The 23,121-nt window shown below is 33.5% G+C and overlaps 1 protein-coding gene and 1 pseudogene across 2 annotated transcripts; one reads left to right on the top strand and one right to left on the bottom strand.

The window, feature by feature from the left end:
• The first annotated feature begins 5,734 nt into the window (after window positions 1–5,734).
• On the top strand, window positions 5,735–7,416 carry LOC143630419 (uncharacterized). The gene is made up of 5 exons (XM_077099438.1): window positions 5,735–6,295; window positions 6,363–6,612; window positions 6,696–6,809; window positions 6,893–7,071; window positions 7,183–7,416. Exons 1-5 carry the CDS (start codon window positions 5,735–5,737, stop codon window positions 7,414–7,416), a joined length of 1,338 nt encoding a protein of 445 aa, XP_076955553.1.
• Window positions 7,417–15,816: 8,400 nt separating this feature from the next.
• Window positions 15,817–18,163, bottom strand: LOC143630441 (aldo-keto reductase family 4 member C10-like; annotated as a pseudogene). The gene is made up of 3 exons (XR_013153166.1): window positions 17,431–18,163; window positions 16,386–16,664; window positions 15,817–16,297 (listed from the first exon to the last, which is right to left on the bottom strand). The product of XR_013153166.1 is annotated as an aldo-keto reductase family 4 member C10-like (transcript).
• Window positions 18,164–23,121: the final 4,958 nt, after the last annotated feature.

Here is a 23,121-nt window from a genome sequence, read left to right as displayed (position 1 = left end):
TGAATCTTTAGGAGCTCTCGTATTTCAAAAGCATAAAACAAGTGTATGTTACACCCACTACTAATGAATTGCCATATTACCGTTGCCACATAGCAATATGTCAGTACATGAACCGTCGATTCCTTTTCGCCTTCACATAGTGGGCACCATTTTATTTTATTCACAACATTCCTTTTGATGAGTGCATCCGATGTCGTAATTCTACCCATCTCCGCCCATCATCCAAAAAGGCTAATCTTCTGGAACATACCTATTCCATTACAAAACCGACCCATCTATGGATTTTTAAATTTGGTCTTAGACTGATTTTGTTGTGAATCCGCCCTCGTTTTCAAATGCCCATTTCCACCTATGTTTCGTTACATCCAAAAAGTTACCAGACAATAATTCGAGACAATCCCAAAACATTAGTAAATAGTAAACGAGAATAACACGGAAGTTTAACAAAAACATTACATAAAAACAATATACTTAAAAATATTGACAACAAAAAAGGAAAAAAGAGGACAAGTAAACTGATCCTCAAAATATTAAAAGAACTATGTGTTGTTTGTTTTTACCCAAAAAAAAGGCTGCTTCGGCCTTTTTACTTTTTTGAAAACTTTGCGTTCTTGGAACCTGGGCCTTTAGATTTTTTTGGACCATGTTTTAGGTTTTCTTTGGGAACTACGTGGGGCCTAGTTGAGTTTTGAGAAATATTTTACTATTTTGGATCAAGTTGACTCGGCTAGAGGGGCCCAAGAAGACTAATCTATATAAAGACTTGCAATTCGAGCTTTTATATCATAACAGACTTTGGGTAATTCAGATTGTAAGTGGAATCAAAGTTTTATTTAGGTAATATTAGAGGTGCAAAGAAATCTGGAATCGGATCTGAAAAATATCCGGAACCGGTATTATTATACCCAGGTTTTTAATACCGAACTCGTACCCGACCCTACCCGTAAGGTATGGATAGGGTATGCATTTCGGTACCAAAATCCGTACCCGGAATCGGGCACGAATTATACCCGGTAATTCCCGAAAACCCGAAGTTACCCGAAAAATACCCGAAAATACCCTCTAAAAGTGCAACCTTTAAATAATCCAATTTATACCCGAAAAATCCCCCACCCCCCCCCCCCCCCCAAAAATATGGTTTTTTAAATACCCGAAATAAGGTATTCAAATACCATGTTCTATACCTGACCCGAACCCGAGGCATAGGGTATGTTTTTTAGAGACAATATTGGACCCGAACCCGACCCGGGTATTGCCAATACCAGGTTTTTTAATGCCCCGTCATACCCGAACCCAGTTCCATACCCGGAACCGGGTATTTGAAAAACCTGATTTTTGCACCTCTAGGTAATATGCCCGGTTTTGATTATGATGTTTTTTAAGTTGATAAACGTCGTTTTAGTCATGCAAAAACATAACTAAACCAATAGCTAGAGTAAGTAGTGTATATCGTATTTATAAGGAGCATGTGGCCAGTATTACACTTTTCGTTTGATTATTTGTTCTAATATTAATCTAAGTGAACAAACGATGTCGAACACTCTTTTAAAGATTTTGATTATTTGAAAAGCAAAAACTTAAATTCAACTTGATTTAAAAACAATTAATAAAAAGATGATCACACCCTGGTTTCAGGTTTACAAGCACAATGCTTAACCTAATTATATATCAAGTTCAAAGCCACATAGATATATTTTGTTCAATGATCAGGTGACGAGTAGTCATAAACTAAGTAATCCGGCCGTGTTGACCTAGCGATACATAACCAAATAAGAACACGTGCTGGGATGTTGTTTAAACAAATACCAGCAATTGCAAAATTAACGAATTTGGGCGAGTTACTTAACGGTACTAAACCGAATAAGGACCCCAGTTGAGATGTTATTTAAACAATTATCAATATAGACTCTATAAATTCACTTAACCTCATGCTTGTTAACGATTAATTTGAAAACCAATAACTGACATCTCGTTAATATAAATCCAGATAAGACGTGTTATTTTTCTAAACCAAAACAACAAACACATAAAGATAACAACTAGGTTGAATACAAATGGCTAACATAAACTAATACGATCAGAGCAGCCTGGCCCATCCAAACCAACTTGAGCCAGGTCCGTCGAATACAAAAATGAGATTAAAAAGCCTTTACGTTCCTTGGAGTAGAAGGAGAATAACCAATTGGATAAAACAATTTATTATTTAAAGTTCTAATCGTTTACTTTTTAAATCTCTATTAACTTTCATATAATAAAAAAATAAAAAATTATAAATAAAAAATATATATTAAAAACAAATAATATAAAACAACCCTCGTAATACGGGGAATAAAAACTAGTTACATGATATGTAGGGACCAAATTATGTTATTGTTTTAATTAACAATCCTACAAACAAATCATAAATCTCTAAACACTTTCTTATACACAACATGTGTATCTAATAATTGATATTTTTATACCGTCTCTGCACTTTTCCCTTGATAATGCAAGTTAACATCAAGAGAAGCCATCCTCGCAAATTATATCAAAAGACTCTGAAATTGAAAAATAAAAATTTAACAATATAGTTAATTTGTGAAAGATTATAAGTATTTAAAACCAATTAAAGTATTTGCAAACTGAAATATAAAGAAAATGTTACTAATCGATGCTCTGCCATTTTAGTGAACTGAAATTTTGTCTATCAATAGTATAGTAACATAATAATATGTGAATTACAAAAAAATAATAACTAGTATGGTTTGTAAAAATAATTATGAAGAATAAATATCAATAACTTACCACAATTCGGTTGATGATATTCATATATTTCTTCAGAAGCTTCATCCTGTTCATTCTTTCATCGTTTTGGTTGAGTTTCCTACGTAAGTTATCATTATAAATGTTAATTGACCAAGTTCACACAGAATGGTCAAACTTTTATATCTCAGGGTACGACTTGAAATACCGATCATGGTTTTACTTTCTTTTGTTTTATAATTTGATAACATTTTTTTATTCTTTACGCAAAATCATTAAACATTAAATAGAGAAACAAGAAAGACAAATCCTAACATTACTAATAACAAATTTAAAAGAGAGAACTTCGGTTTTGATCCCTGTGATTTCTTTAAACTATCAGTTATAGTCCAATAGTTTATTTTAAGCTTTTATGGTACAATAGTTTCATTTTACCATCAATTTTAGTCCAGGCCCTTAACGCCATCCACCGGATCGTTAGTTAACCTCACATGAGGGGCTTCTTTTGTCATTTTAATATATGAAGAGTTTTTTTTTGTCATTTTTACAATATTACTTTTAATAACTTGCAGAATGAATTCTCCTTAAATCATGAACCCTAAATCAATCCCGATTACGATGAAGTAGAACAACCGGTTTTTCAACTTCTTCCCTTGAACGATTCTTCAACTTCGTACACAATGGACACTAATCTATGGATGATACGCAGTGATTGGGAGCATTTTAATCCAATACGAGTATATGGTGAGTTTTTAGGTCGTTTTTTTCACTTTTTTTTTGTATTATGATCTATGATCTGTGTTGTTTCTTTTGCCTTTTAGGTGAAGACCCTACTATATTTTCATTGAAGATCCACCATGGTGGACGGTTTACGAAGGCCCCAGGTAGAAGATATGTTAATGGTCGGGTAAGCTATGTTGATATGATAGATCAAGATAAGTTTTCACTTCAGGTGCTTGATGATATGATACAACAAATTGGTTATTCGAAGGAAGATGTGGTAGATTACCATTTTAGGATTCCTGAGGGTGAAGAAATAGATCTTGATTTTGATTTAAGGGCTTTAGGTAACGACTCAAGCGTGCTTAATATGTTGAAGTATGTTGATAGGTTCAAAGTGATAGACATTTTCATTGAACATGGGGAGACAACATTAACAACTAGTGGTAGAGAAGTGGATGAGGAAGTGAGCATGCTTAATGTTGACAATAATGATGAAGGGACTGATGATGCTTCTGAAGATTCTGATTTCATTGTTGATGAAGATAACATACTTGTAGATTTTGAAGTTGATATGGAGGAATTTAGAGCAGCTGTTGATGTGGATGTTGGGGATGAAGATCTTGATAATGATAGTTTAGATGATGATAGTGACTTTGAATTAGATCTAGATGACTATGATAGTTTAACTGATGAAGATAATGAGTTTTTTTACTAAAATAGGGATGGGGGAAATTTTATTTACCAAAATAGGTGATTTCAAAAGTATTTACTAAATTAGGTTTTTTCCCTCTTTCTTTGTTTTTAATTTTAAACAGTTAAATTTATGGCTCTCTCCTTCAAGAAATCAATCGATGTTCAACTTTCTTTTCCAAATCACTGTTTCAATGGATTGAGTTTTCACTTTCAATTATTCCAATAGTAGCTTGTGATAATTTATTCACTTTCTATTGCAACTTGAATTGAGTTTTCAGAATTCAGAAGTGTAACATATTAAAGTTATTATGTGAAAAAAGAAGCATCTTTTAATATTTGTAGCCATAATTTTTATTTGATTAAGTATGGTTTCTGTCAGAAAAGCTTTTATTGAGTTTTCAAATAAGTAAAAAAAATAGTTTATTTTATCTTTTAAAGTTTTATTTAGATTGTTTTATTTAGTTGTGTTCAATATGATTTGATTATAAGTGGCATAATTGGTGTGATTAAACCAATAAGCTTTTTATGGGTTAATAAGTAGTGTAAAAAATCGGGCAAAATGGTCGGAGTGAACGTGGGAGAGGTGAAATGCATTTAGTTTTAACTCGTTGTAAGGGTGTAATTGGGTGTTAATTGGGGGATAGTTTTAATTCCATTTAAGGTTGTACATTATGCTACTAAGTTCTTGCTAGTATTGTGTGAATATGAATGTTGGTAGTTAAAAAATATGGGTGGATTACAATACGTAGCGACTCAAACAAGAAAAAGTTTGATAAAAAAAATAAAAGGGATAGAATCACTGAATATTATAGAACACAGATCACCGAGCAACCAAATTGATAAATGGTTTGATTTAAAAATATTAAAAGTTTATTAGATATTTGAAAAGTGCTTTATAAATATGTATTGCATATTGTTTCATAAAATGAAAATGTGAAAGATAGTGAAGAGAAAATAATTGGAATAAAAAATTGAAAATAAAAAAATATAGAATGTTATTTAAATTAAAGAGAGAGAAAAAAACTTAATTTGGTAAATACTTTTAAAATCACCTATTTTGATAAATAAAATTTCCTCAATCCCCATTTTGATAAAAAAAAACTCGAAGATAATGACCCTCCTATTAAAAAAGCACTTAAGAGATTTAGAAAGAAGAAAAAGAAAATTGCCAAGGATCCGGTAGCCGAACCCTTTTATGTTTGCCAAAAATTTCCACATAAAGAGGAAATCAAAGCACTTGTAAAGACCTATGCCATTCAAACTAGAAGACAACTGTGCATTGCTAAAAATGATATATCAAGATTTCGTGTGGAGTGTTTAGGTATAAATCAAGTGAGTCAAAAAGTCTCAGGTGGGCCCAAAGGAAAAAGAATCCAAAGCAAGGGTCATTCTGTAAGTTCCCAAAAAAACAACCATGTCAAAGACTTTAATGAGTAAACCAAATAAAAGGAATGAAATGCAAACCTGCCCTTGGGTATTACATGTGTCCAACCACAACTTAGAGTCTTCATGGGTTGTGAAGACATATAAAAACGAGCATACTTGTCTTCAAACTAGAGAAGTAAGGTTGTGTACTATGAGTTTTCTTGCCAGAGAATTTGTACCCAAAGTTGCAGTCGATCCTAACATAACCACAAAAACACTCCAAGATGAAGTCGAAAAGAAATACCAAATACAAGTGTCGGATCAGAAAGTCAGCAGGGCAAAGGCCATGGCGACTAAAAAAATTGAAGGAGATTATAGAGTGCAGTATGAATTACTAAGGGATTATTGTGCAGAGTTGATGAGATCCAACCCGGAAACAACTGTGAAGATTGACGTGGAAAGAGAGTTCAACCCATCAAGTACTACTAGACAGTTCAAGAGAATCTATATATGTCTAGGGGCTTTGAAAACTGGTTTCAAAATGATTGGAAGAGAGATTTTAGGATTGGATGGTTGTTTTATGAAAGGACCCTTTCCTGGGCAAATCTTAACCGCGGTCGGTCTGGATTTGAATAATGGTATCTATCCAGTGGCATATGCCTTGGTTGAAGCTGAAACTAAAGATTCATGGATTTGGTTCTTAGAGTGTCTAGGAGATGACCTAGATCTATATGCTAACTCCAACTTCACATTTATTAGTGATAGGCAAAAGGTAACGAATGTCACATTTATTTCATGTTTATAACAATCTATACTTACTAACTTATCTATCATTGTAGGGCATCATACTAGCTTTAGAAGATGTATTTCCAAGAGCTGAGCATAGATTTTGTTTACGACATATTCAGGAAAATATGAAGTCTAGGTGGAGGGGTCAATTGTTCAAGAACTTGCTTATGAGGTGTGCTTTTGCAACTTCAATTCCATATTTTGAAAAGGCTATGAAAGCGGTATACAATAAGGATAAAAGTTTACATGATTGGTTGAAACAAATTCCACCGAAGCATTGGAGTAGAGCCCATTTTAGTGGTACATCCCCTTTACTTTATGTCACTGTGTTGTATTTATGAATATTCAATATATACTAAATGAGATAATTTAAACTTATGTAGGGAGAGCAAAGAGTGACGTGCTTTTGAACAATGTTTGTGAGGTATTCAACCGTCAATTAGTAGGTGGGCGAGACAAACCCATTATAACATGCTTAGAGTACATTAGGGAGTATTGTATGAAAAGAATTGTGAATGTGCGCAAGTCAATTGCTAAGTGTGATGGACCGCTAACTCCCAATATTACTAAATTTTTGAAGCAATAAAGACCGAAGCCTCACAATATAAAGTGATTTGGAATGGGAGGAACAAGTACCAGGTTAGCGGGCCTTCTTTAAATCAATGTGTAGTTGATGTTGACCAGAAAAATTGTTCGTGTCGAAAGTGGGAATTGACTGGAATCCCATGTAAGCATGCCGTGGCAGTCAATTGGAATATGGTAAAAAATAGTATTGATGTTGGCAGCCCAGAATCTTAGGTATCTGAAGTGTACCTGTTAGAGACTTGGAAAAAGGTATATGAAAATACCATTGACCCAATAAATGGTAAGGAGATGTGGACCCCGTTTGAATGTCCAACAACACTTGTACCTCCAAAACACAACAAACAAATTGGGAGACCAAAGAAACAGAGGAAGAGAAGTGCAGAGGAAATGCAACTTGTCAACAAAGGGAAAATGACTAGGATTGCAAACACGGTGACATGTGGAAAGTGCAAGCTGAAAGGTCATAACCAAAGATCATGCACGAGTCAGGGTGCTATATCACAGCAGGCAACAATTTAAACTTCACAACCATGAACAATTATAGTTTTTTTTTTTTTTTTTTTGGTGGGAATGGTTATGTCTTTGGTTGGGTCATGAACTATGATTTAGGTCTTTTGGTATAATGTCGGATATAATGGTTTATGATATTTTGGTTTATGGTTTAGGTAATGGTTTGAACAATAGTTGAATGATGGTTTTAGTTTACGACTATTTTAGTTTACGACTATTTTAGTTTAATGGTATGGTAATGGTTTAAGTGATGGTTTTCTGTGATTTTTTTGGCATATCTTTATGGACATATAAAAGGCTTTGTTGGTACACTAAGATCTTTTGCTATGCAGTGAGCAATTTATCATGTTATTTATTTTATTGTAGAGAAATGATGGGGTTATAAAATGGTAATATTTGGCGGGTAGTGCTATGCATTTTCATTTTTTTAGCTCACATTTAGTTTCTTATGTATTGCTATAAATACAGATAGTGTATGTAATCTCACATTTAGTTTCTTATGGATATTATTAAACTGGTCATTATGGCTTGGCTATATATCATATACAAAGAAAGCATTTGATTGATTGTAGAAGTGACAACAACATTCATTTAGAACAAAATGACAATAAAATCTTATTAAATCGAAACAAAATTAATGACCTTTACAACATTTTAGGTCATTTTGGTGCGAAATAAGTCGGAATAAACTACTATCAGGTCATAATTTAACAAAGAACAACAAAGTGAAAACCTAACTAAGAACTAAAGCAAACTTCAGCCTTCAATTTGTATCCCCTGCTACATCATTTGTAGGAAATAAAACGCAGCAAACTGCATGTTTGACAGCATCAAAATCCAACAAAAACTGTGCGTTTGACAGCATCAAAATCTCGAACAATCCAACATAAACTGCACGTTTGACAGCATTATCAACACTTTTGACAGCATCAGTCGCGCTCTTGACAACATTAGAATCCAGCAAAATTGAATATAATAATACACACAGAGATCATGACCTACAATTGAATTCCAAATCTGAAATTGAATAAACAAAATGATAATAACCTGAATTCGGGAATCAAACCTTCGAATCAGAAAGAGCACTGCTGGAATCTACAATAAACAAAATCAATCGAAATTGTTTTTGCTTGTAACGTTTAAATCAAGAAACATCCATGCCTAAGTTTCATATGTCGTTTTTGTCTATGGTGATGGATCTACGTGGGAGGTTCGGTAAAGTTAGGGTTTGAAAGATTATTTCTTGTTCTGCTTCATCTGATTGATTTAGGGTTCATGATTTAAGGAGAAATCATTCTGCAGGTTATTAAAAGTAATATTGTAAACATGACAAAAAACATATATTAAAATGACAAAAGAAGCCCCTCATGTGAGGTTAACTAACGATCCGGTGGATGGCGTTAAGGGCCTGGACTAAAATTGATGGTAAAATGAAACTATTGTACCATAACAGCTTAAAATAAACTATTGGACTATAACTGATGGTTTAAAGAAACCACAGGGATCAAAACCGAAGTTCTCTCAAGTTAATAATATACTTATGGTTTGATGATAAATTGTTTCGCAAATAAATGAGATGTTATAACCCGGTTTAAAAGCTATATGAGTTTGATGAGACCCAAGACCCATTTACTTTTTTACTATATAATTGGTTTTTTAATTATAAATAGTATATATATTTTTTAAAATAAATCATATATTAAATTTTAGTATATCCCTACTTTATAGAATTTTTATATTAAATATTTGGTGAGATTGGTTTTTAATTTAATGAGATGTTATAACACATTTAAGAAATATCTGGGTTTGATAAGACCCATACCCGTGAATTCGGGTCAAATGCATGAGAAGCCTTCATTTAAAAATCAAACAAATCTAGTGACTCCAAAAAAAGGGGAAGCGACCACATCGCGACACGTAGGATTTTTATGTTTTCGTTTACGGGGGCTGTTTTACATTACTCTTTTTTAATATATACATACTTTCTAGGTTTAATTTTATCTATTGTAATGAAATTTATAATATACTTAGAGTTTGATGATAAAAAGGTTTCACAAATAACTAAAATGTTATAACCCGGTTTAAAAGTCGCTTATTTTTTTACTATAAAATTGTTTTTTAATTATAAATAATATTTTTTTAAAAAATCATATAATAATTTTTAGTATATCTTATTTTATAGGATTTTCACATCAATAATTTGGTGAGAATAATTTTAATTTAATGAGATGTTATAACCCGTTTAAGGAATATCTGGGTTTGGTAAGACCCATACCCGTGAATTCGGGTCAAATGCATGAGAAGCCTCCATTTAAAAATCAAGCAAATCTGGTTACTCCAAAAAAATGGGGAGCGACCACATCACGACACGTAGGATTTTTGGGTTTTCGTTTATATATATTATAGATACGTTGCTTTATAAAGTCATAACTCCCATAATTAAATGGTCAACTTGTGTTGTACACATGTACCTATCAGATGCTATTACAATTCACGCTCATCTTCTTTTTTGTTAACTAGTGATTGTGTTAAGTAGATTCCAGGACTTTTTCAACTTATCAGAGGTATGCTAATTCTAATTTAGGTATAAACCTCACAAATCACTTATACTACTTATTAAAGATTTCACGAGTCAAATATTTAAGTATTATCATTAATCCAACTTATTTGTATAATTATTTACATCATATAGTTTAACCAGCCCGTGTTACTCACATACATCTAACCAAGTAACATATTAAACCAAAATCAGTTCACGTTCAAACTTAGTTAACACTTTCAAATATTGAATTCATATATTATCAACACAATTGCAATATTTAGGCATCTCTTTATTTATAACCTACAATTATAAAAATAATAAAAGGCAATAAATTTATTAATAATATCGATGCACTTTAATAATAATTAATATGTAAATACGAGTACCTAACATGCACGGAGCACAAATCCCCATCTTAAAGCCTTTTCGTTTTGAAAAAGAATTGCAATGAAATCATAATCAGGAAGTGGCTTTCCAAAACATTTAGGTTACTTAATTAATATAGATTAACAAAAAACCACAATTGCCATCTCCACTTTGGTGGGATGGTAAAGGCTTAGGCCTTTGGGTGAGAGGTTCAGGATTCGATCCCTGGCAATGACGATTTATTGTAAATAGTAGGAGGCAAGCTTAAAACATTCAAAAAAAAAAAAAAAAAACCACAGTTGTCGGTGTTTTTATCCAATTAAGCCCAACCACTAATTTATCAAGCCTCCAATTGTATTAGCGTTTAAGTTTAAATGGATCATTAAATATTTGGGCTTCACACTTAAAGAATTACAAATCCCCTACCCCGTCTCAGGTATGTTTAATAAAGGGTCGAAATAGACTGGCTCAACCTATCACCGTAAGCCAAGAACTCTTGAATAGTAAGAACTAATAGCACTTGGGTGGAATTAGGGTGGATGATTGGTCAAATGAAGGTATTACAAGCATATCCAAAATATTAACGAACTATGCCCCAATAGTGTATCAACCAAGTCACCATCCATGAGGGTAACACGTAGTTTGTCGTCCCTTAATATCCCTAAAATAATTTTTAGTGAACCGGCCACAATAGAGTATCCTTCAAGTCATCATCCCGAAGGAAAACACATAGACTGTCAGCTCACATAGTATTTGCACATTGGCATCTTTTCTACTTTTTGTAATTTTTTTCTTTTGCCTTTTTTTTCCAATTTCACATGTTCTCATTGGCTCTTTTGGCATGCGTGTGCACTTAGGCATCTTTATCACATCCTAACAATATAACAATTTCTAAAGCTCGTGTTTAAAATGGACATGCGGGGCGCCACCATTCCTTATTTACTTTTATAAAACAGAGCGGAGTGCTGGTTTAAGTGCAATGAAGTCTTACCACATCAAAGTTGTCACTACGGTAATACTTTTCATATTCTATTGACTTTCAACTTTACCGGTCATCCTAAAATGAGAACTCACAAAATTTCATGATTTAACTAGGTATAACAAGAATATTTTCAAAAAACTTTTCAAAATCGGTTAGGCTTACCGACACACTACAAATTAATTGTGTTTATTTCTTTCTAATATCTTATATACGATATTAGTTTTGAAAAAACCAATGTCTAATTTTGTATCATTTTCTATTATTTGCAAAATTCTTATTCAGGGGAATGATGTAACTTATGTTTTTTATTAAAAATTACACATGACCTAATACTAAAATGCAAAATGATAAAATTAATCATTTTTAGCATAATTCATAAAAAGGAACGATTTTACTAGCTAGTCATCACGGCAAAATCTTCAATTGTGATGATCAGTCTTCAAAGTTTATCTCAATAACCTGTAAAACTCACGTTACGTAGCACACAAATTTTAAAAATTATGCATTTTTTCATTAAAGCTTTTTAAAAATTTTGAAACTTGAACCAAATAAATAACCCACATCCCCAACTTAAGACATTACATTGTCCCTAATGAAACATCTAAGTTAGAAATTAGAATTCGATCAAAAATAATTAATTTTAAAAATAAGATAAAATGTCTTAAACTCGCTTTTGTAGGAATCATAGTTTCATTTAGCGTATGCAACAAGTCCTTTAAACCCCTCGGTATTCCGGGTAGATGAGCAAGGTCTCGTAAGGGTTTCCAGGGAACTACACCAACAAAGTTCTCTGTGCTGCCTCTCAAATAACACTAAAATTTAGGTCCTCAACCAGACCATACTTGATATCCTTTCAAGGAGGTTGAAGTTAACATTTGCCTACAGAATTTCCCATGTAAGATCGATAGTTAAGGTGTCGAATCCACACCTTTTTACTTGCGGTCGGAGCGTTAACATTTGTTCAGGGGCGAAGTGAGCATTGTCCGACCGAGTTCCCCATATATGCTCGATATTTGACTTGTTGGGTCCACACTTTCTTTCTCATAATCGGGATGTCGGTTAAAGCAATGCGGGGTCGTTTCTTATGAGCTTGCCCAAGATCCTCTTCACTCACCTTCCTCGACCCATCATCCCCAACTTTGTCAATTTAAATAATATATAATAAAGGATGATCGAGATAACCTGACAATGCCCCACACTTTGCTTCTGTCGAAGGTGCTATTTCTTCGGCCGAGCCTAAACATTCAGCTCTTGTTCAAGAAAATCCGTAACCTTTTCTTCCACACAATTCTCATCACTCATAACCGCTGCAATAGTTAGCTCACCAAAACTTGAAGGAACTATTGTGGTACTATTCTCCACAACTTCGTCCCCAACTTGTGAAGAGATCCACATTTGTTTTGCCTGAGATTGTTCAATAACCGAACGACCTTACAAACCATTTCCTATATGTAATATATCATACTTCCAACTCAACATTTCCAAATGATATTGTCTTGAATGATGATGTTGCGCCAAAGCTCATTCGGCATATGATAGGCACACGTTTATTCGTTAGTTCTCAAGATGTTTAGATTGATATGCATTTCGATACGATCTAAGTTACCTATTTGAGCACTGATAAGAGCTTCATGATAATATTTACCATGATGATACTTGCTGTATTTATAAACTTGAGATTCCATATATGTCGGCTGAGGGTATTCATCGTAATAATAATCTTTATCTTCTCGATAACTTGAGAAAGTTGATGTCTCAGAGTCTTCATTCTCATAATCAAATTCATAATTCGATTCATATTCTCTCCTCCGTGCTTTCTCACACATTTTTTAAAGGAAAATTGGATTTTAATAATCCCAACTTAATGCAATTGGCCAATAATAATCTCAACTTTAAAAATAGCTGTCACTAATCCCAACTTTCACACTATTAGTTTTCATTGAACCTCCGTTAAATAAAACTTAACGACGTTAAGTTTTTTCCAAATTTCAAACTGATATTTTAGGACTTTTGACCGGAATTAGGATACGAGTCGATTGATGTAAAACTTACCATCAAACGGTGGTCCAAACGACTAAAGGATGCTTCAATTCCGATGTTTAAACTTTTAATTAACAAAAATCAAACTGTTTAAAGCGCCATTTTGAGTTAAGTTTTACATTTTTCGATTTATATTCTCATTCCGATCAAAAACACTAAAATATCAGTTTGAAATTTAGAAAAAACTTAACGTCGTTAAGTTTTATTTAACGGAGGTTCAATGAAAACAAATAGTGTGAAAGTTAGGATTAGTGACAGCTATTTTTAAAGTTGAGATTATTATCGGCCAACTGCACTAAGTTGGGATTATTATAATCCAATTTTCCTTTTTTAAAAGCTCTCAGCACTCATCACTCGTGTGAAACAAAATTCCACAAACTTGGTATGCTGAATGATCGTCGTTTTAGTTAATCAAAAACCTAATTAAACTATATAGATAGAGTAAGTAGGATATCGTATCCATGAGGAGCATGTGGTAAATATTACGTGTTTTGTGTGATTATTTATTCTAAAACATAATTTAAAACCAAATCCTAAGTGGACAATTGATGTCTAATTGAACTTTGAAAGTTGATTGATTTGATTAATAACTAAAACTAATTTATTGCGAACGAAAAAAAGAAATATGATCATCCGGAGTGTGAAGTTGTGCAAAACACGAATAACTTGGTCGAATGTGTCGAGTAAAATTACATAGACATAAATTGATAAACAATTGTAATGAAGGATAATCACAAGCCAAGGGAATCCGGCCGGGTTGACCTAACGGTCTGCAGCCGAATAGGAACACGTGCTAGGATGTTGTCTTAGTGAAAATCAATTTGAATAATATGAGATCCATAAAACAAATAATGTTAATTCTTTCTTAATAACCACAAACTAATAATTGTCAATAAATTCAACAAAGGCAAATTCTTTCTGCAATATAAAATTATCACAAGAACTAAATTAATCATTATAGACAACAATTTAACAGATTATTGTTCAAACACGATTAAACCAAATTCATGCATGTAATAGCACTAACCCTATGCCCGATTGTGACCACAGAAAAAATAGTCGCTCTTTTTTATTCTTGCTCGATGCCAAAAACCAACAGAGGCTGCCGCCTCTGCTCCTGTGCACCCCCCTACCATACTTATGTTCCAATCTAAAAAAAACTCCTCACAAGTAGGGGTGCACAAGCTAACGGGTTAAACCGATTTCTAACTAGTTAGTAACCGGTCCATCACTAACCGATTTATACCCGGTTCTAACCGTCGGTTAGAAACTGATTTATATTATTGATTTACAAAACCGGTTACAAATCGATTAACCGGACCGGTTAGCTGTTTTTTTTTTTTAAATTATTTTATAAAAAAACCAGTTTTTTTCACTGTTATTCGCCGGTTAACCGGTCTGGTTATACCCGAAATCAGATATACCAGGTAGGGGTTTCTTGTCTCAAACCCAATTAACCGGTTATTTCATGGCAAATAATTAACCGGTTAGAAAATTAACTGGAATGTGCACTTCTCGTCACAATTGCGTCTCCAAAGTTTTCATCCATTGCCGTCGTTATTGGGGTATTGTGGGCCAAGCCCATCAAATTAATTTGGCTCTCCAAGTTGTAACGCTCCACCACGTGAATTAAATTAATTTCACGTTACTATGTTGGATCCTTTTCTTTTAATTATCTCCATTTAATTAATTAAAATTCATTGCATTTTGCTTGTGCTGCGTTATCATACATATTTGCATATGAATTTTAAAGAATATCTTCACATTTCACTTTTGCATTTTAGCTTTAGAATAAACTTCTCAAACGTATAAATTAATCGTTCAAACTCGTTTTCTTCATTTCCTATATAAAAATCACTTAATGTAACTGCATTCTAACAAATATTTAAACTAAAAATGCAATAATCACCCAATGTCACAACCAAACACCCACTCATCAGTGGTGTAATAATAACAACCAATTCAAGACGATTCAAAAGGAAGAAGGAATGCTCTTTATTTCTTTAAACATTTATTAAATACATAAAGAAGAACATGGGAAACATGGCTTACTAAGAAAAAGGATTATGCAAATAAAACAACAGGAAATTGGTGCTTGACTTGGCTTCACTTGTGACTCATTCCAAGAAATGGTTAGGCTTCTTGACTCTGCGTTTGGACCGTATCTCAGCTGCCGGGCCGGGTTTATGGATTTGTCCTTGTCTCACCCTTCCTGGACCATGTTACGAGCGGGGTCTCACTTGACTACTTGCCACATCTGTTTTATGTTTTTGCGAGTTCCATCCAAAACCTGAAGTCCTAAATACCAAACCACTTGTAGCCTAGCAGTATCAAGGTTTACGATAGTATGTTCCTCCCCAAACGGTGAGGTTTTTAGTCTCATTGTAGAAAAAAGATGTAGAATTGGAAGTAAATTTAAAAGTTGTGTGAGTTACCTGATAAAAAAAATCTAAAACTTAAATCAGAATCTCGCTGAAAATAAAACAATCAAGATAATTAGATAATCTTTATAATAATTAGATAATAAGTCACACATCACCCTATTACATCACAAAGTTCTTGAAACAAACACTTTATTCCTAGAAACAGATTCAGCAATCCTACTTTATGTTATCAAAGGTAAAGATATTCTATCGTAGTAGTAGTTAACCGTACACAAGAATACAACACGATAATACCGTCTTATTACACAAGCATCAAAAGTTGTCGTCATCAGCATCCACTTCGTGAACGGCTTGAAGCGGACCCTTTCCCAAAACAGAACCCTCATTCTCAGAAATACCAGCATCCAAAGGCCAGTTTCCATTTAAACATACTTGCGGTTCTAACTGATTTAACCGCCTGTACTCATCGTCTGACAAACTCCAGTTGAAGATATCAAAGTTCTGCTTTATCCTCTCGGGATTCACACTCGACGGTAGCACACTCGTCCCTCTTTGTAGACCCCACCTCAATATAACCTACATAAATAAACCTCAATATATTAAGGTAACGTTTGGTATTGAGTTTTGAAGGCGGTTATAATAAAACAGGTTGTTGTAGAATTACCTGTTCAGGAGTCTTTTTATGTCTGTCGGCTATATCTGCTACGGTTGAGAGCTTAAGCATAGGAGCGTGTACGGATCTTGACCGTCTAAAAGACAAATGCGGGGTTTCGGGTTCATGTTGCTGTTGGTCACTCGATCCATTTTCATATAGTGTGAGTTTAGAACTAGAAGTCGAAGTAGAAGCTGGTACACCTAATGGTGTGTGAGCGGATACATGGATCGATTTTGATTGACAAAATTTAACAAGCTCATCTTGCCTCCAAAAAGGATGCAACTCCACCTACATAATAGTCACTTTATGTTTTAGCAAACTTGTGTAGTGCTTGATGCAATACAAGAAAACTAAGATATCATTAACATGTAAAAAATCAAACAAGCATAATGATTATAATTAGGCTTATAAACGAACAGAACGTTGTGGGAAGTTCGTTTATTAAAGATACCATAACAAACAAAATTTTCCGTTTATTATAACGAACTGGTTCATGAAACAACGAAGTGGAGGGGAGGAGCATAGGCAGAACCAAACTGACATGTGATGAGCGGATTAAGCACAATATGCTAGACTTGCACAACTCTAGTGACATGCTCGGAAACAAGAGTTCATGGAGACGTTGGATAAAGTTTTCTTAGAATTTTCTAAACTTCTAGTTTGTTTAGCCTTAGTTTTGCCTTAACGCACTCATGGCGTATAGATTTGTTAATAGGTACTTCTCAAGGGGATCAACTACTATAGTTTTCTCACAATTTTGTGTTATACTGTTATTCTTTTAGTACTTTTATTATGTTGTTTTGAGTCCCTGTGTCACACTTTAGTTTATCTAGATGCTATAGTTTTATCGAGATACTATACTATACATATGATCAAGAAAAGAGTCGAGGCGATATATTCCTCAAATCATTTGTGTTTGTGTGTGATTAGTATCGAAGGGACCACGTAATCCCACATATAGCATAAACAAATGAACCAATATATGAACACCAAAATCCATTCGTTCGGTTCATTTACAAGCCTAACTATGGTAAAACAAGAACAAAATACGAACCTGATTTACGGCAGGCACGATTTTCGCAAACTTAAGCAATTCATTCATCTGCTGTATATCGAAATTACTCAACCCGATGGCCCGAACAAGGCCCAATTCAACCAACCTCTCCATCGATTTCCACGTGGTACTCAGCTTACCCCAAATCTGCCTATACTCAGTACCCGAATTCGCAGGCGGGTCCGTGGCGTCACCGAAAACCGCACTTTTGGGCCTGTGCATCAAATACAGATCCAGATAGTCAACCCCAAGGTTCTTAAGTGAAACCCTAACATGATTCTCAATCTTATTCAACGAATTCATGGTACAATGCAACTTTGATGTCAGAAACAAATCCTCTCGTTTTAATGAACCGTTAAAAGCTTGAGCTAATGCTTCACCAACTTCAGCTTCGTTTCCGTACAGATGTGCACAGTCTATGTGTCGGTAACCGGCTTCGATGGCGGTCTTGACGGCTTCCACGCAAAACCCACCGCCGCTGTGCCATGTTCCGAGGCCGATGGCCGGGATCTTGCACCGGTGTTTAACCGGAAGTAGGTTTGTGATGGCAAAGACTTACCTTTTTTCATTGTAATGGATCAAGATCTGATATGGGTATTGGAGATCATGAACCGTAGATGCGAATAAATACAAGATTTGAAGTAATCAGGAACAGGGTAATGGATAAAGGTGAAGACTTTTGACTGATTCAAGAAACGAGAAGATGTGCACACCAAGTGTTTGATGAAACGCGGTAATGAGTTGAAAAATGTGGGTTGAAATAAATGACACACCAAAAGCCAACTAAGTGGGGCCCACCAGTCATTAGATTCAGATCCTTCCAAGAAGGTGGAATTGTCAACCAAATGCACCTTATTGAATTTGGCAGCGTGTCACACGTATAAGAAAACTATACTATAAAATATGAGTCAATAAAAATGGGCTTCGAAAGAAAAAATAAATAAGCTGGTCTGTTTTTCATATGATTTGTATTATGGAATAATTTAGTGTATCCTACCTCGTGTGTATACAATACTAGGTTTGAGGAGGGTCTTTGTTAAATAAACACTATATATGAGTAACGTGTCATATGGATAGTAATTAGTATAATAGGACGAAAAAGGTTAACTGCGTCATATGATAATTATATGACATATATAGGTCGTATAATATGAAAAAATGGTCATATAGTTTGTATGGTACCAAACTAAACGGGCTCATATATACTACGGCTAATATGATATGAAACCAAACTGGAGTAGGGTATGGTTTTTTATAACACTTGTGTATTCGATTAGCTAGTTGTGTGCTACGTAAGGAAAGTATTGATTTAATATATTAACAATTAGGTACATGGGTTTGAGTTAACCAAATTTTTAATTGCACCATGAGCATTACCACAATGTCTATGAGAATAAAAATAAAATTTGTGACAAAATAAAAATATACAATATTCTTAAGTGGCATGACTAAAATATTAAATTAGGTCTTACTTTGAGCAAATTTAAAGAATTTTGAATGCATTAAGTTAATATAGGATCATCTGTCAACTTTAAATAGCATTTTGTAAAAGGTTGTATTATTAGGATTCAATAAAGATGGGGAATTTGTTGATGATAATAAGATGCTTAGAATCTTACACTGAGGGTATTTTGTTTTTGTTCCCGTAATGAAAAGACTGCAAAGTAGATGAACATCGTCAAAATAAATTAATAGAGTGAGGTGTCATTAATTGCTGGCTTATGATCATTAGTTTTGTAAAATGGTTAGGGTTTATAATTCATATGATGCAAAATTATAATTCAAAACTATTTGCTTATAATTGTCACACTTAATATTCTTAAAAGGAAAATTGGTTTTAAATACTTCAAACTATCATGTGTTGGCAAATAACGGGCCCAACTTTATATTTGGCTGGTGATGGTCCCAACTAAAAACCTATTTGTTTTTAACATTCCGCGACTAACGGATTCATAACTCTGTTAGTATTATGCTGAGTTGGCCATCCAGCTGTTAAAAACCATCTGACGTGGAATGATTACGTGGCTGTGATCTCTTTATAAACTCAGATGACGTAGTTGATCAAAATCATAACCCTAAAATACCCAATTGAGTAACCTGAAGAACCCTAAAACACCAAATTGATGGAATTGAGCTCCCAATCGTCTCTTCATCTCGTTGGAAGAAAAACCCTAAAAGGTTATGCGACTAATGGATGGCTAAAATTCAGGTCAATTTTAGTTCTAGGTTTTCAATGGTGGGTTTTTTCATTAGAAGTCTAGAAACGGGCTCCAATTCGAATCCATAATTCGTGCTAGTTGATTACAGGTTGCAATTAAAATCTTAGGGCTTTTATTTGGTTGATAAAAACGAGTTGAATGATATATTTATTACCTCGAATGGTGTTCGAATTGATATCCCGAAGAGCCTAGCTGGAATTCAAACAACCCACCGCAAAACGATTGTTGATTTTTTTGGATTCAAACTACCCACTGGTGGTGGTGGCGATTTGTTTATTCGCCGGAAAAACGTGGGTGCGGGTAGGTATATGCAGTGGGAGGGAGGAGCCGGAAAAACGTGATGCAGTGGTGATTTGTTTTCCGGCGATTGTTGTAGGTGATGGCGATGGTGGTGGCTGCTAGTGGCGATGGTGGTGGCTGCTAGAGAATTAAACACGGAAGAGGATGGCAAGTAGACAACACATGTATACATATATATATATTACTTATTATATATTATATAATACTTTGATTGCCACATAAGCTGCCACATATGCAATATTTGACAACTAGGCGTGCCAACTCAGCAACCGACTAACGGAGTTAGTCATCCGTTAGTCACGGACCGTTAAAAACAAATACCCTTTTAGTTGGGACCGCCACCTGCCAAGTACAAAGTTAGACCTGTTATTTGCCAATAAAGTATAGGTGAGAGTATTTAAAACCAATTTTCCTTCTTAAAAAAAGTGTCTCTGTAATTACAGTGCTTCAATTTCCTGAGAATGCGTGCATAAAAACGTTAACAAAAATTGTTTGTGAGTTTCACATATTTATATGACGTCTAAAAGTATTTGTTCCTTGGACAACGAGTCGACCAAAGTTGTCTTACGTAGACAATTTCCTCAAACTGTTACCATGAGTGTTGTGATCAAGACTTAACAACGTTTCTATGATCGTCTCTCTTAATGTTCTAATGAAAAAAAACATCAAAGACAACTATGGACAAATATCACACGCTAGAACTCCAATCTAAATTAGTGTGACTAACCATGGATGAGGTGTGTTACTTCCGAATAGTACTTTCACATTGATTATGCTAGTGAATTAGAGTCAACCCCATTTCCAAAGACACTGTTTCCGGTGACGTGCAAGGTAAATGAAGGGGTAACACTTTGTGGATGGAGTTTACCAGTTTGGAGTCTGGTCTGTAACATTTGACTTTTCTCTATTAGTTTTCCATTTTTATTTTATTCTCACGGTTAAATTTGTTTCAATTGTTTTCGTTCATTGTTTTGTTAAATACTAGGTTATTAACCCGTGTATTACACGGTTGGAAATATTGAAATTTTCGAACAAACACATGCCATTTGAAAGGACATCATAAGTTGTTATATGTTATTCAAGACAAAAACATACTTTAAGTTGTAAATAACATTTGTACGAATACAAATGATTGTGAAATACAAAGATAAACCCAAATAACATTCAAATTACAGTCTTTGAAAACATAATCAAAAGTTAAAAATGTAAAATTCATAAGCTATTAAAAATACTTTCTTATAAACCATATTGATTCTTTATTTGTAACTTTATCTTCCTTTTTTAATAAGAATTTTAACACCACTCTTCGCTTTTGATAAAGCTACATAGAGTTGTCTATGTGTAAATACCGGGTATCCGAGATATATGCCAACTTTTGCTAGAGATTGACCTTGACTTCTATTAATGGTCATTACAAAACAGACTACAACTGAAAAAAACTACATTTTCTTCAATTTAAACGAAAGTTTCATATCTGAAAGTGTTACACCACAACGAATTATATAAGTGCAATAACCAGTATTAGTACCTGAAATAACATTTACTTCAACAAAAACACCTTTCCCAACTTAATTACTCGCAATCTAGTTCCATTACACAAACCGTTCTTCTGTTTCATGTTCCTTAGTAACATTATTGGCACGTCGACTTTTAGAACCAATCTATGAGTCAAAATAATTTTGGTCTTTTTGATTTTATTTAGCATAATGTGTTTTTGAAAATTTTAGTTCAAATTAAAATCTAAAAAAATAATTGGTATGATCTTATTAAAACCCAAAAAATTAATTTTTTTATATGGAGCACAACTAAATTTGTTAATTTTGTTGCCAATTATGGAAACAATATAAATTGAGTAAACTAGATATAAGTAAAAAATAAGGAATAATATCTTTGCGCCTCTAATTAACATAATTTATTCGTATACACATCTTAATTATAACATATATTTTAATTGGTTTTTAAGAAAATAAAATAGTATGGATAAATGAAAATTATGTTTTGTATCAATTCTAAAAAGAAAATAGAAAAAAGAAATATGTAAACATACATTCAATGTTATTAAAGATTTGTTTATCAAAAAGGTATAATGTATTAACAATAAAAATATTAAAAATCGTTTATAATTTTCTGTTACAAGTGCCTAATTTTTAGGTAATAACATATTAATTTTTATTTACTATATTTTAGTTAATAAAAAAAACTATACTTTAATACAATATAGTGTATTAACGCGTTTAAAATAAAATGTAACCATTCAAAATGTTAATAAGTAGTTCTCTTGGCGTTGAAGCTGCACGTTTACAAAAAAAAATGCATACTTAAAAATTTTAAAGGGTAACTAAAAAATATGAAAATAACTAACCGTTTGAAATCTTCTTATTGGAAGGCGTTGATTGACCAAAAATTACGTTTTCTTTAATTTTGAAGACATCTATAATAAAATATAATATGGTTAGCATATGAAAAAGATGAACAACATAAATATAAAAACAGAATTTTATAGAGCATGATGTGATGGTTGGGTATTTTGTATTTATATATATTAGTGTATTAATTATGTAGTTTTATTGAGTATACTGTTAGAATTTTGGTACTTCATACGTGCTTTTGTATTTCAGGTCATTGATCGTTAAAGATGCTAAATGAGAGACCTGTACGAGCATGGAATGATATCTCGGGAAGACCGAAGCATGATTTGATGTCTTGGGAAGTGTTACAAGGATTCGGGAAGAGTATGGATGAGAAATCATAAGCCGATGCTAAAACTGAACAAGATGGGTTGTCAAAATGCGACCCTGAAGTAAAACGAGCATATCCTTAGCTAGAAAATGAGTTACGAGCAAGTTCTAACTCTGTAAAACATACCGGTTTCCCTCAATCAATGGTGAGACATGTTTTATATCTATTATATAATATATGTATTAAGTATAGGGGGTCATCTCACAATATGTCTGGAATATTGGGATGCCGATATGAAACATGTATACTCGTCCCCTTGACTCGTTATCCCCGCCTAAACGACCCCATTTTCAACCTCTCTTTTTGAAAACATTTGTAAATAAGACTATCGAGAAGCTGAAAAACCAACCATGACCAGAAACCTATAACTTGGCATTAATGACAATAATTAACAGTTAACAACTTTTGTTTCCGAACACTCTTCGAGGTATTA

The sequence above is a fragment of the Bidens hawaiensis genome, unplaced genomic scaffold, assembly GCF_021521415.1.
Source record: "Bidens hawaiensis isolate Kalapana, Puna unplaced genomic scaffold, B.hawaiensis_p1.1 tig00005663_1, whole genome shotgun sequence".
Taxonomy (NCBI): Eukaryota; Viridiplantae; Streptophyta; class Magnoliopsida; order Asterales; family Asteraceae; genus Bidens; species Bidens hawaiensis.
The sequence above is the reverse complement of the archived record's forward strand: the minus strand, read 5'-3'. Positions and strand labels throughout refer to the sequence as shown.